This window comes from Gossypium hirsutum, chromosome D07, assembly GCF_007990345.1.
Source record: "Gossypium hirsutum isolate 1008001.06 chromosome D07, Gossypium_hirsutum_v2.1, whole genome shotgun sequence".
In the NCBI taxonomy this organism is placed as follows: domain Eukaryota; kingdom Viridiplantae; phylum Streptophyta; class Magnoliopsida; order Malvales; family Malvaceae; genus Gossypium; species Gossypium hirsutum.
The window spans coordinates 10,393,658-10,408,842 of record NC_053443.1 but is presented as its reverse complement, the minus strand read 5'-3'; the positions used below and the strand labels follow the sequence as shown (position 1 = coordinate 10,408,842).

The following is a 15,185-nucleotide window of genomic DNA, read 5'->3' as shown; positions in this document are numbered from 1 at the left end:
GCTGTTATTTTGATGTTATTCTGTTGCTATTTTACTATTATTTGCTACTATTTAGTTGTTATTATTTGGATATTGGATAACTCTTATTTTATTATTAATTTTACTACTATTTTAGAGGCATTTGCTTGTTAAGTTATAACCATCTAAGTGTTATTTAAGTACAAAGAGTTTTTTTAAAAACAATTATTTTTAATTTTTTGAGAAATATTTATTTTAATGTTTTTAGTGTATTTGATGTATTATATTTTTTAAATTTATTTTTATATAAAAAATTAATACGAACATGTTAAATCGAGTTGGGCCGAACTTGAATTTAACGTATTTTTCATCTGAATAGGACTTAAACAAAATTTTAAACCTATTTTAAACTTAATTTTTTAAACCGGATCAAACCACTTAAAGTTTTATATTGAACCGATGCGAACCTGACTATTATCATTCTAACCGAATAAAGCTAATATTAATATTATCCACTCTCACCCGATCGCAATCATTATTTCCATTCATGCCTTGGAGATATTCACCTAAGCTATATCTCAATTGTCGTCAACTTCACATCTACTTCTCACTACATTGCTCATGGCATGAGCTAGGTAGCCCTTCTTCCAACCTTTTTTTATTTTCATTCCCAATAACAATAACCAATTTCATTATTTCATCATCTTCTCCCATGAAGCTAGACCTTTCATCTTCATCATTTTCTTTATCACAACCCATGGGAAAAGTTTCGCCGGTATAGCTAGAGTTTAGGTGTGTCTCCATCAACCTATCATTTTCTGAAAAACTCATATTATTCAAGTGTTGCCTTCACTCGGAAACTACTTAATTTCTTCCACCCTAACCAGAGAGCTTTTCCCAGGAAAAGACACCGAGATAACTTCATTAATCTTTTTCAGATTGTTCCGTGCGTATAAGCATCATACTTCTGTTTAAATCTATAGCTTTCGTCGTCTTGCCAGTTGCCATCAAGTTGAATGAGAGATCCCCATAACTCTGCAATAGATTTAAATGTCTCAACACTCCGACTCCATAGCAGTATACCCATGCTATTCTATCTGTGAATCAAAACAACCAATCATTCAGCCAACTCCAATTCTTGTCTTTGAATGAAGTGAGCAACTCTTTATTTTCAAACTCGATCAAGAAGAAACCCCCTTCCATTTTCTTAACATTAACATCAAAATATCCAAGCTGTTGAAAGTTTCCTTGAAGCCATTCGCTCCCCAAATACACCTCTCGCTTTGCCAACAACACTTGTCTGTAGTGTTAAGAGTGTGTTCTCATTTAAATGCAACTCACAAGACTTACGCCACAATGATGGGGTCGAATTAGATCTCGTCATGAAAAATTTCCGTACCTGTCATCTCCACTTGTAAATCTCCCTCTTGACTCCATATCGTCTTATTCATGGAAAGGAGCACCTCCCTGTAACATTTTTTAATATTCTGAGCTGCAGCAGCATTAACAATTCTCTGTTCAGTAGGTGAACTGCGATGTCCCGTAATCTTTCTTCAGTACGACGTTCTTCCACCATATCTAGTTAGGTTCACTCCCAATCGATTACCAAACAACCATCTCCCATTCATTCTCTTAACAGCTCGATGCGCTTCATTTAACAAATCCAAATCTCCCTACTTTGAGCAGGTATGTTTCAGCCATCTCCAATGGATTCTAATTGGGATATTAGGGCCAATTATTTTTTGCTTTTGAAAAGTGCTTTTGAAAAATATTGTGAAAATGTACTTTTGAGATGTGCTTTTAAAAAATTTGACTGTTTAATATTACTGTCAAAAAGTATTTTTCAAGAATAAAATGTTCATTTTAGACATGATATTATAAAGTAACAAATATGTATTTAAATAATGTTAAAATTAGTTAAAATTATGATATTTTAACAAAAATATAAAAAATAATTTATTATAACTTATTGTTAATATTTTAATATATAATATTAATTTTAAATATTTCTAAGTAATTAATATTAATTATTTATTAAATTTAATTAGAATATATAAACTATATTTAAATATTTAAATATAAAAATTAAATATTTTTAATTAGATATTGACACAATTGTATTATTATAAAAATTATTTTTTATTTTTAATTAATGATTTTAACACATTTGTATTATTTTATTTTAAAATATATTTAAATATATAATTCATATTATATATTAACATAACATAGAAAACATAAACCTAACAAATTAAAATATTATATATATTTGGATTAAAGTTTTAAAAAGGGATAATATTTATATACCAAATATAAATACTAAAAATTTTACAATAGCCTTTACAATTTAAAGTTAATTCATTAAACTAGAAGCTATAGCATCTCTTGTTAATCCTATTTCAAAACTACTTGAATTGTTTGATTCACCGTCATCATCACCATTATCATCATCATCGTCATCATTATCGTTTTCTCGACCATACGCATTTTTCTGAATCAATAATATTCTCATATGCCCAGTTAATATCTTCGTATTCCATAAAAACTGATAAAGCTTTCAATTAGGAGTTTTTCCAAGTTGTCCTAATATATATATAGCTGTTCAAGTGTATGTATATAACTTTGGAGGTCTTAACCTTATCTAATAGCCTTTCTTGCATGTAAAAGAAATGCAGTTTGAAGTAATATTAACTTATTGCTAAGTTCAAAACTTTTTTTTTAAACAATAAAAAATGATACATTAGGATGTTTTTTTTAACTTTATAAATTAAAAAAAAATTATACTCGATAATATTAGCATTTTATTTTTATGTTGTAACCATCCTTACATCACATCTAAATTTTGATATTAGAAGAATCTCCTTAACTGACGATTGACAGACACACTACGATCGAATGCATCAAAACTTCTTCAAGGACTGTGAGGGATAGGAGAGCCTCCTATATAGTCCAGACTCCATTTAAACATACTTGTGCTACTTTCCTTATAAGATATGTAAGCTTTTCAGGCATCAATTCCAAAGTAACTATGCATGTATTTGTAAATGTAATTTAAAATACCTAGAGGAATAACATAAGACCTGCAAAGTAATTATTGTTGGCAATTTATTTGGGCATATAAGCCTCATTATCATCAAATTGTGCTATGATTATAATGGTAATATAATTCACGTCATAAAAAGAATGAGCCACAGGTGTAATTAACTTCAAGGTTGTCTCAATGCTGTCTAGAAAACCAGATCAACGGTACAAAACACAAGGATGTCCACTCATCTAAGAGAAAAACAATGAATTATATCATATACAATAACCAACTTCTGGACACTTGATATCTATGAGATCCAACAACAAGCACCACTAAGCAGCTAACAGATTGTACAAAAATTCTGAACTCTAGTATATAAGCACACAACACCAACACTCTCCTAACGGTACACACAAAATGGGAACAAAGTCATTCATTCTATTGAAGACCATGAAGCTAGGCCAGTACTAGCCGATATACCAAAAAGCTTTCATTGGAGTCCACAAAAACTTCTGACAGCAACACATACCTTGCAAAACATCCCATTATCTCAAAACATGCAAACCCTGACCAACTTACTTAACAAAATAACAAGTTTAGATAAGGTGGTCAAAAAAAATGTGGATGAGGCTGTCTGCCTCGATATTTAACCTACCAGGATTACAGAATGAAAAATCTAGGATAAGGTAAACACCAAGGGAAAACATGGCATAACACATTAAGGTAAGACACTGGCGAGTCTCATTCAATCATTCTTTACGAGTGATTCTATGAACTTGTTAATTCTAAGCAAGGTTCAGATTTGGAAAGAGAAAATAGACACCAAGAGAGCTTATGTAGCTTATTGTAGGTTCCAATGGATTATTTATGTTGCTTATGTAGCTTATGTAACTTGTTAATCCTTTGCATGCGTGATAGCCTATTGTCGGTTCTAATGGATTATTTATGTTGCTTTACCTTTTCATTTTATTATTATTATTACTACTACAAAGCAACACTCATTTATGAATCTCTTAAATTATTGAGCCAAAGGGAGTAAACAATGATTGCAATCCCAAGAAAATTCATGATGAGATTCACTATTTTCATGGAGTACTAGTACAAGCAACACCTGCTGCACCTTGTCATGGCAGTGGTGATTGGAGATGAATAAGCTTAATTTATGGAGAAGAATTTGTTGAGAGCAACATGGTACATCAGTATTTAATTTCACTCAGTAAAGCAAATGGTACATCACACCAACAAAATTGAGAGCAACATATTTAATTTCAATCAATTCTGCAAAATAGAAATCTTTTGCAAAACACAGCCAACAAATAAAAGAATTTGTTGACAGAGGATCACCGCCTCATACCTAGCTAAGAAAATAGGACTTAATCTAATTTTAGGAGGGCTAGATAGTCAATTAGTTTTCCGATTGAGGAGAATACAATGCAGACTTTGAGTGCTGTTAAGTAACAACACCATGAAGAGTTCAGGGTAAATGAAGCAAGAGAGTACAGCAAACTTGAAAGGATACCTCAAAGTCTATGGAATTTGAGCCAGTAGCATATATGGTATACGAGCATAAATGTAAAAGCTGCACATATCCTAGAGGAAGCAAAAATGCCGGGTAAACTGCTAAAAATAGCCATAGTTGAAATAATTTGTCTCAAGAAATACCAGCTTAAGTATCAACAGCTTGAAACTCTTAATAAGATCATAGATGAGCAGAGGAAACTAAGAAGCTGCTACCCTACGCATTATATGCCTGTTTAGGACCTTTATTCTAGTTCTTCCATAAACACATTCCTCAACCATATACCATCATAATAGAATCTAATTCACAGATGAGGCAGATAAATGGTCATAAACTCACATATTTGAAGCAATTTATGTCCAACCTATAGGTATCATCCCTAAGAGTATTTTATAACAATCCAGAAAAAGAGGCACAAAAGCCAGAATTTTCCCTCTCTTTTTTTTTGTTGGAAGAGTTAACCTGCGGAAGAGGAACTAAAAAGCAACTAAAAACAAAGCATAATGAATAAATAAAGAGAAGAAGAAGAAAAGAAACTCACCTGTGGAAGAGGAACAAAAAACAGGAAAGAGCTTTGAAAGCGAAAATGTGAAAAAAATGGGTATACAGCTCCAAAGAACCAGCAAAGGAAAGAACGTTTAACCATGTTAAAAAGGTCAATTATCAGCCAAAAGCACTTCAAGCTGAAGAAAATGAGAAATTTTTAACTTCTTCATCTGGAGAAAATGACTTTTCTGATGGAGGCCGTTCTTCCTTTCTTTTAAGAGAAAATGACTTTTTATTGCAAAATTCTCTCTAAAAAGCAAAGGAGGACGGGCCTTATTAACAAACACTGTATAAGCAGCTTTTTATATTATTACTTTAATAAAACTCTTAAGCATAATTTAATTATTATTAGAATTATATAACAATTAAATTTTAAGTTTAATTGTATGAATAGCATTTAATAGATAGTACAATTTAACAAATTCAATTTTATTACACATTGATTTTACGATGTAAATTCATTTGAACAACCACTAATTTCTAAACAACATTGATCCTGAAATTCTCATGTAAAATTCGCACACAAAATTACAACAAATTGTGTAACATGGGATAGAAAAATTATTTCACATGTACATGTAAAAAAATTTTAAGTAAATGAAAGAGAAAGTACCCTACCCAACCTTTGAAAATGTCTAATAACCAAGCAAAAGATAAAATACATAAGCTCCTGCTATTTTAACTACTGAAATTATATTAATTAATATAATAAAATAATAGGGTACTTTTGCCTTAAAATTTAGATTCTACCCATAATCCTAGATAACTTAATAAATGAGTCGTAATGAGATTACAACATATCTTGACACTATTCTGTAATGTGGTATTACGGGATGGTTGAAATATTGACAATCCAAATACCATAATCTCATTCGAAATGTAACATTACAAGCCATAATGTTACATTCAACTAACCAAGCACATCCTTAAAGAAACAAATACCTCAACTTATTGTTATATTAGATAAGTGTAATTATTTGTGTATGCAATATGTAATGTAAAATGATCTTATATTGATAATGATAATAGTGGTTTGTGAAAATTAAATCAAATTAAAATTATCATGTATAAAATTATAAAAAATTAAAATTTATATATATAAGTACACATTATACCAAAATTCATTTCTTTCCATTAAATATATATTTATTTGATCATAAATAAAATGGGATTTTTAGAGTTTTAATTTCCTTTCATTAATTATATATTAATCTGTAAAACTTACATATTTTAAAATAAATTACATCATAGCAAAGCTCCTAAATATGCTGACGTTGAAAGATCACCATTGCAACTTGGCTCGAAGAAGCCGAGCCGAGCTGAGCCAAGCCGTCCTTGTTTGCCTTTTATACCAAACGAAACTTACCACTATGAAGTCTATATTTCTGAAATTACATAATTAAAAAAGTTATTTGCTAAATTATAATATTTCAAAATTCTGCAGAAATATAATATTAAAAATTTAAAACTAAATTATCAAAAAATTTTAAATTTGTATTAACTTAATTTCATTTTTAATGATGTAATATCACTTAATTTATTGGCAATGTGAACGGTGCAGGAAATTATATATTAATATTAAATTAAATTTTTATTGTTTTTTTATATACTTCTTTTCATATGAGTGTAGTACCATGATTTTTAATCTTTATTTTTTAATACAACGCTTAAAACTATCCATAACTCTTCTCTACCCATTAAATAAGAGGATAATATATTTTAACATACTCAAAACTCATATCCTCATACATTAATAACTAAGCTGCAGCAAATTGAGTTAAAACTCATTGGTAACACCCAATATTTTACCGGCACAAACCCAGGTCCAAACAAACATAAATAGCTCGGAGTAGCCAAAATTACAAAACCCCACAAAGGGTTTGTGGCCCATACACATAATGGGGTTGGCCTCACAAGGGACCATCCCTCTAATATTCTTGAAACAAACAATCAGTTTCTATACTTTGAAGTTGCAGAGAAAAGTTGGTGTATCCGAGCAATCTTAGGTAGGGAACATAAGACTTATATAGAATTCCATTGCACATTTACGTACACTTTTGGACTCAAGAATTTTGTCCATTTTCATAACGTTATTGATTCGGAGAGATACCTTCTTACAAATTTCTCCTCCTCGTAAAATTGACATAGACATTCAATAATTTGTTTAGCTATTAGTTTAAGGAAAAACACACACTATGAGAGCATGTACAACATTTACTAGGTATACTTCAAATTAACATTATGTTTTTGCTAAATCATTGTTATAATTTAAATGTTCTTAATTATGTTCACATATTGTAATGTTGGATTCAATTGTAATCTAATCCAGCCGAATTTGAATTAAAAAGTTCGAAATCAGAGTTCAAATCAAAATTTGAGGTTTTATGTTAAGTTCGTGTTAGACCAAACAGTTCAGTTTAAGTTCTTTTTATATGATAAGGATCAAAATATAATTTTATAATATAAAAATTTATTAAAATGAAAAACTTGATTAAACTCAATCGATTGCTTGGAAAAACCAATATCTTGTTTACAAAAACAATTAACAAATTTAAATATAATAATAGCTTTGATAAAATGCAAAAAGCCCTTTGAAGTAATTAAAAAAAATAGTATATATGAACAGTATCATCTTTTGAATCAATAAAATGTTTGGTTGAGAAAAAACAAACCTTTTCAAAGATGATCATGTTTTGAGTTATTTATTTTGGCATTTATAAATCTTAATTTGTAGATGCATATATTGAACAACATTTTCTTAAGCAAAAGAATTGTACCCATATAATTTTTTACTATTTTGGCAGTGTTAGTAAACGTTTAATTATAAGTATTTATGTAGCTGTAGATTTTATGTTAAATTAAATTTTATTTGTTTAATTTTATTTTGATTTAAGTCCGATTATCAATCTTTTTATTTGTGCATGTAATGGCTTGATTCTAATTAGTCATAATTTTATGAATTTGTTGTTATAATTATAATTTCATTTGTGTCTAATTATAATTATATGAATTACTTGTAATTATAAATTGTATTTTTACCCTTCTTTTTTTTTTACTTTTTATTTCTTATTTTTTTTGAACTATATATAATATAATGCATGCATTATTAATTAAGCTTAAAAGATTGAATTTAACCTGCAGATGACTTTTTACTTGGTCAATTGTCAATCCTTCAACTTGCATCAAGTCCCTGATTTGCTTAGGAGTAGCCACTGCATGCCCAAAATGAAAAAAAAAATCAAAAATATTAGGCCTGGTGGTGGAAATTTTAAATTTTATAACCCACGTTGAGATTTTGTCATGTGTCCTAAAGTTATGTTCAATTTTTAAAAAAATAAATAATTAGGACATGTGACAAATTCTCGATCCCAATTGTAAAGCTAAAATTTTCTATACCACTAGTGTATTGAATAATTACACACAATGGCGGAGTCAGAATTTTTTTTTGAGCGGAATAAATTATATATTTTTACGATAGTAAAAATGTAATTTCATCATTTTAATAGTCTATATCTTTATAAATTTTAAAGAACTAAATCAAATTTTTATCATTTTTAAGACAAATTGTAATTTTACTATTACTAATTTATAAAGTATAAAGAACCTAAATGAAAAAAATTTCATTTAAAGAGAAATAGACACCTATTAACCCCTAACTCCACCACTGATGACACAAATTGTTATATATAAATATATATATATATATATTCAAATCACTTAATCAAAGGGGAAAAAAAACAATGAAACCCATGCACAAACTAATCAAAGTTATGCAAAACCCTAACCCTATAATTCAAATATAAAAATTCTTTAATAATCAAATATATTTATATCTCACTTAAAATTTTTTAATTTTCAATTGAGTTGATGTCATGAATCAATCACACATCAATTTAATCGAAAAAATAATAAAAAAAATATTTTTTTCAAAATAAATCATAACATTGTAAGGATATTTATAGTAAAACTCAAACCTGCAATAGTAAACCAAAGGTTCATTTAATTATTATATAAATTTTTAATAAACATAATTTTTTTACTTGTATATATATCTGTGATGTTTTAAGTTCTGACCTTCATTGCCTCCAAGCATATTCAAAGCCTCCACAAACCTTGAATGAAGCTCAGAAGACCAAAACCTCCTATTGTTCTTCCAAATGGCTTGTGTCAATGGCTTTAGGTGATGGTGGTGGTGATGATGATGATCATAATTACAATAAAAAGTTTCATCATTTCTCCATGAATATTCTTCAATGGCTGCCACTTCCTTTTCTTTTCCACTACTGCTTGATGCTCCAACACAATTCCATGTACTATTTTCCTTGTATGCCATCATTAACCCTTCCATGTTGTTTCCCTTCTCCTTGCATGGCTGCACAGAGTCTTATACATACATACATACATACATACATACATTGAAAGCTAAATTCTTTTATCTATTACCTGAGAATTTCCATAGTGTTCTTCTGTAGCACTGCATGTACTAATAATTTTCTGGGTTTCCCTTTCTCCTTCTTTCTCGTTATTTTTCAGATTATTCTTTATGTTTGTGAATTCCACCTTCAATGTTTCGATTGCTATACATTTCAAAAAAAAATCATGTAATCATGACATAGAAGAAAACAATATATCTTTTAATTAATAATTAATAATTAAACATGAATTATAGATTATACTTACCCTCCATTAGAAGAAGAGTGCATTGAGGAAGAAGATGTTTTAAAGGCTGAACCCTAGCTAACTCTTCTTCAAGCTTGCCAATATAATCACTCAACACAGATAACTTATAATATTGATTATCAATTTTTGATAAATCTAAGAACAAGCTGCTTAAAGATTTAGGCACATATAATGGCTTAAGACTCAAGCTAAGCTCCACAGAGTTTGGATTCATTGCTGGAAACTATATGTTGTAAAACATGTATGTATATATATCTTTGTGAAAACCTTGGGTTAATCCTAAAGAACATATATAGGCGAAATATCCGGATTCTTTCTCTGTTTTATTTTGACAGCCAATTAGAAAAATATCTGGTTCTAGAAAGCAGTAAAGTGAAAGGTTCTTTTTCCTTTCGGTAAATTACACTACCCAGTAAATTTCTTTTTTAGTTTTTAAGCTATCAAAAATTACAAAATGATCACTTAATTATTTAACTTTTTTTTTTGGTCATTAGTCGTTTTGAAAAAAAATGGTATAATAGCAATCTTTATTCTAAAAAAATTAACTATCAACATTTACACATTGTGTAATTTGATTTTTTTTATAGTTTTGATTTTCTTTGTGACATTGAGAGTTAATTTTAAGAAAATAAAAAAATATGAAAATTATTATCTTGAACTTTTGGGCGTTTTCATTTTTGGTATATATTCAATCAAATTTAACTAATAATTTTTTATATCTTTTTAAGTATAAGGGTCATAAAGAAAAGTAAAACTAAAAAAAAAATTAAATTACGCAATGTGTAAATGTGGTTGATGAAACCCGGTTTGGTGTGGATTACCCCTATGGGCCACATGGTCATGTAATTGTAGACTCTATGAATTTATGAAGTTGCTAAATGGCTTTTTCTTTCCAAAAAATGTTGAGGGGTAAACTTTTTAGAATAAAAACGTAATTGATATAATATTTAAATGTTGAAGGTTAAAATTGTTATAATTTTAAATTTAAAAACTGTTCTATCATCTTTTAATTAGTCATTTAAAAGTTGATGACAAAAAAAATAAAATTGAATAGTTAAGTGACTATTTTATAATTTTTCATAATTGAATAATAAAAAATAAACCTATCAATAATTGAGTGACTACCGATTTAATTTATGACAAGATCACAACCATTAATATTTTGGGTGTAAATATTATTTTAAAATTTAGTAAAATTTTTGAAAGTGATTAAATAAGTCGAATCGCGATTGATTTAATTTTAAAATTTTGAAAAAGAAAATTATATAAATATTTTAAATTTTTCTTAAAAAAAACTAAATAAGAATTTCCATAACATCAAAAGAATCTTAAAAATATATAAATAGGTACATGTAAAATAGAATAGTTTGCTGGCCAGACTGTATCTTGACTTTTTTATGTTCCCTATGCCAGCTTGATTTGGTGGTCCAATTTAAGAAAATAATTTATATTAGGATAATTTCAAAGTTTTATGGATTTTAGGTTTTAATAAAGTAGTGTTGCATTTTCGATTTTTAAATATATATATAAGATATTATATATTTATTTTAAATAAAAATTAAATTCTAAACATAATGTTTTTATAGGATAATATAATATTAAAATAAATTAATTGAAAATATTCTTCATTAAGTGAGAAGTATTATCATTTTCATACTTTTTTGGTAACAGATTTTTTTTTTATTTTGAATGATCTAACATGTGTAAAAAATTAAATAATTGAAAATACTAATTTTTTCAATTGATTTATACTACTTTATCAAACAAGATCTTAATCTAAGAATTTCTTTTAGACTATTCACAATTCTTTAATTTCTAATATGGAAGATATTAGGTGCGAACTAAACAAACACCTAATTGAGAATATACTTATCTAAATTTAATTGACATTGTTAGGGGAGAGCAATTTTCGGTTAAAACCGACTAAATCAACTCAATTGGTTTGGACGATTATTTCAATTATGGATTCGATTTTATTGATTATTTTAATCAGTTGTCAATTTTTGAAATTTCAAACTCACCCAACAAAAAAGATAGATGTAATTAAAAAAAAAAGGCTAATGCTGTAGCATAAGCATTATTATTGTTGTTGCAATATCTTGAAAAACATATGTTCTAAGCTGATTGGGATTCCACACAATTCAATAAATTCAAGTTGGTCCCTAAAAGATAAGTATATCCAAATCTAATAATCTTACAAATTCCATGCAAAAGGTGATGAGAAAATAACAGGGTTGTCACAATTCTTTTCGTGAGGACTACAAATTTGCTTTACAATGTTGAGAGTAGTGATAGTGAGTCAAATTAATGAACTATAATAATGTTTGGGTATTTTTCTTGTGGTCGATCTCTTCTTCCCGGAACCAGCTAAAATCCCAAAAGTTGGTGCGAGGGTCCACAGAGTCCGATTTTTGGGTAGTAGGCGCCCGGCCCCCTTAAAATGTAAAATTTTTATATAAACTCTTAAATTTTTTTTTTAAAAAATTTAAATTAATAAAAGTAAAATTGTATTTTGCCCCCCCTAAAATTATAAAAATTTGATTTAATCCTTTAAAATTTATAAAGATATAGACTATAAAAAATTAAAATTTCATTCAGCCTCCCCTAAAAATTTGTTCTAGCTTCGTCCCTGAGGGTCCATTTTATCACTAATTTTAGAAAAAGAACGATGACAAACAAATGGTTAAATTTTCTATTATTCTCTGTATTATGTGTAAGTTTTGGATTTAGTTCATGCATTTTAATTTAGTCATCTTTAGTTTTTCTATTTTTCTATTTTTAAAATTTCAGTTTTGGCCAAATGATACTTATTAAATTTATTGAGTTATGTTATTTTCAAAATCTTATGCAGCAAACATATTATCAAACTAGGAACAAATCTGAGGGAGGCAAGCAAGGGTCTTGCCCCTTGCCCTTCAAATGAAATAATTGTTATTTAAGTCTCCTATAAAATGAAATTAAAAATTAATTTATGATAAAATTACAGTTTGGTCCCAAAAATGAAAAAAATTATGTTTAATCCCTTGAAAAATGATGACATCATAAGCTAATACATTATAAAATTATGTTTTGATATCTCAAAAATTGATTATTCAATTTCGGCCCTCCTAAAAAAGTTTTTAGATTCGCCCACGTGTGTAACATCATGTTAGCTTTCTACTTCCATATATTACTTAGAAAAAAAATCAGTCAATGAAAATTAAAAAAATATAGGAATTGAAAGTAACCAATTTCAAAAATTGTATGACTAAAATAATTATTTTTAAATAAAAAAATTGAATTGATCTATTTAATAGTAGAAGGACTAATTTAATAAATTTACCATAAATCAATAAAAAACAATATATTTAGAAAAATCAATTGATGGTTCACATATTCGAAGCTTTTTACATAGATACATATATCCTAAAAGAATATATGAGGTCAAGGTAAAAAATAACAAAAGAAAGCTTTGATTCCGAAAGAAACAAAAGCTAGTTCCCAGTTATGGCTGTCAGTTCATGCACAATCTCCAACAGAAATTCCTTTGGAAGAGGCACTACACCAAATGAGGCTTTTAGCGGCATATTTTGTGGCGTTTGCACTACAAACGCCGCTAATAATCTCGCATTAGCGGCGCAAAAAATAAACCGCTGCTAAATTATCAGGCATTAGCGGCGCATCATGAGAAGCGCCGTAAAAGAACATCATTAGCGGCGTTTCCTGTCACACGCCGCAAGATCTGAAGACCAAAACGCATCGTTTTGGTCTTGATGTATACAAGAATTAGTGGTGTTTATAGTAAATCGCCGCTAAAGCAATTATTAGCGGCGCAATGGCTAAAGCGCCGTAAAATCTAAACAAAAATGCACTGTTTTGTCTCGCTGTATATTAGCGTTAGTGGCGCTTTAACAAAACGCCGCAATATATGTTAACCAAAATGCAGCATTTGGCCTAGAGGTATGTTACAGTTTATGGCGCTTATGGGAAAACGCCGCAAAAATATCCTAACCAAAGTGCATCGTTTTGGTCTTGGTGTATGTTACAGTTAGTGGCGCTTAATGTAAAACGCCGGTAAAGTATAATATTAGCGGCGTGTTGTGGTAAGCGCCGCAAAACCTCTTAACCAAAACGCAGAGTTTGGTCTTGAGGTATACTAGAATTAGTGGCGCAGAGCGAACACGCCACTAATGTATACTATTAGCGGCGCTTTTGTATAAGCGCCGCAAAATTTGACAACAAAAACGCAACGTTTTTGTCTCGATGTATACAGTTACTAGTGGCGCATATAAAGAAACGCCGCTAAATCATAGTATTAGTGGCGCTTCTGCACAAGCGCCGCAAAATATACTCACCAAAACGCTGAGTTTTTACATGAGGTATATTAGAATTAATGGCGCTTTTTGGAGACCGCCGCTAAAGTATATTATTAGCGGCGCTCTTTTATAAGCGCCGCAAAAGATATTAACAAAAACGCAGCGTTTAAGTCTTGATGTATACTGGAATTAGTGGCGTTCACGAGAAATCGCCGCTAAAGCATGGTATTAGCGGCGCTTTTTGATAAGCGCCGGAAAATGTATTAACCAAAACGCAGAGTTTTGGTCTTAACCATGCATTATATAATGTAGGTTATTATATATGTTTAGTTTATCGTATTTGGTCTATGGTTTATGGTTTAAAGGTTGGGGTTTAAGGTTTAAGGTTTAAGGTTAATATGTGTTAAAGATTTATGATTTAATTTAGGGTTTATGGTTTACAATTTAGAATAACTAGTATTTTGTAATTTATATATTAATTAATTTCTTATATAATTGTAAAAAATATAATATTAATTTCGATCTTTAAAATTGTGTGAAGATTTGGTTATTCAAAATCGATATAAGCTATATCCAGAAGGATATCCCCATCTTATCCCATCTCGGTTCAGTATTTTTAATGCTCTGTTCAGTATAATATATATGTATATATATGATTATTAATTTAAGATTTTAGCTTTTATTTTTTGAATCACTTTAATTCTCAACTTTCAAAATTTAGTTACTTTGTTTTTCTTTGAATGGAAAAGGTGGTTAGACTGTTAAAATTTTAATAGTAGTGGCATAGTAACTTGTGACAATTCTATTTAATAAAAAAAATTCAAAAGTACTTAAAATATTGTAAATTTTAAAAAATTCATAATTTCTTTTCAAAAAAATCTTCCACATCAACAATAACATACGAGTGGACTGCTATGCAGGTTACTACGTTAGTGTTGTTAAAATTTTAAAAATTAAAATAAACTTTTCCAATAAAAATAATTTAACTAAAATTTAAAGATCGAGAGTCAAAATAATAAAAAGAATATGACCAAAAGTAAAAAAAAAAAAGAAGTGGAAAAAATGATTAAATTTAAATCTAAAAATCTAAAAGTGGAAAGATTCAAAGGCGGTTTCCTTTTAGGACATTGAGACGTAGGTGCAACATGTCAGATTTTGATCG

The 15,185-nt window shown here is 28.8% G+C and overlaps 1 protein-coding gene and 1 long non-coding RNA gene across 2 annotated transcripts; both read right to left on the bottom strand.

Moving 5' to 3' along the window:
- Nucleotides 1-3,135: 3,135 nt before the first annotated feature.
- On the bottom strand, nt 3,136-5,314 carry LOC107953964 (uncharacterized). Its single transcript, XR_001699386.2, has 2 exons — nt 5,044-5,314; nt 3,136-3,512 (listed from the first exon to the last, which is right to left on the bottom strand). It is a non-coding gene; the product is annotated as an uncharacterized lncRNA (long non-coding RNA).
- A 910-nt stretch (nt 5,315-6,224) lies between these two features.
- On the bottom strand, nt 6,225-9,946 carry LOC107955995 (transcription factor HHO5). The gene is made up of 4 exons (XM_041097420.1): nt 9,729-9,946; nt 9,123-9,625; nt 8,184-8,260; nt 6,225-6,433 (listed from the first exon to the last, which is right to left on the bottom strand). Exons 2-4 carry the CDS (start codon nt 9,394-9,396, stop codon nt 6,395-6,397), a joined length of 390 nt encoding a protein of 129 aa, XP_040953354.1. The 5' UTR covers nt 9,397-9,625; nt 9,729-9,946; the 3' UTR covers nt 6,225-6,394.
- Between the last annotated feature and the right edge of the window lie 5,239 nt (nt 9,947-15,185).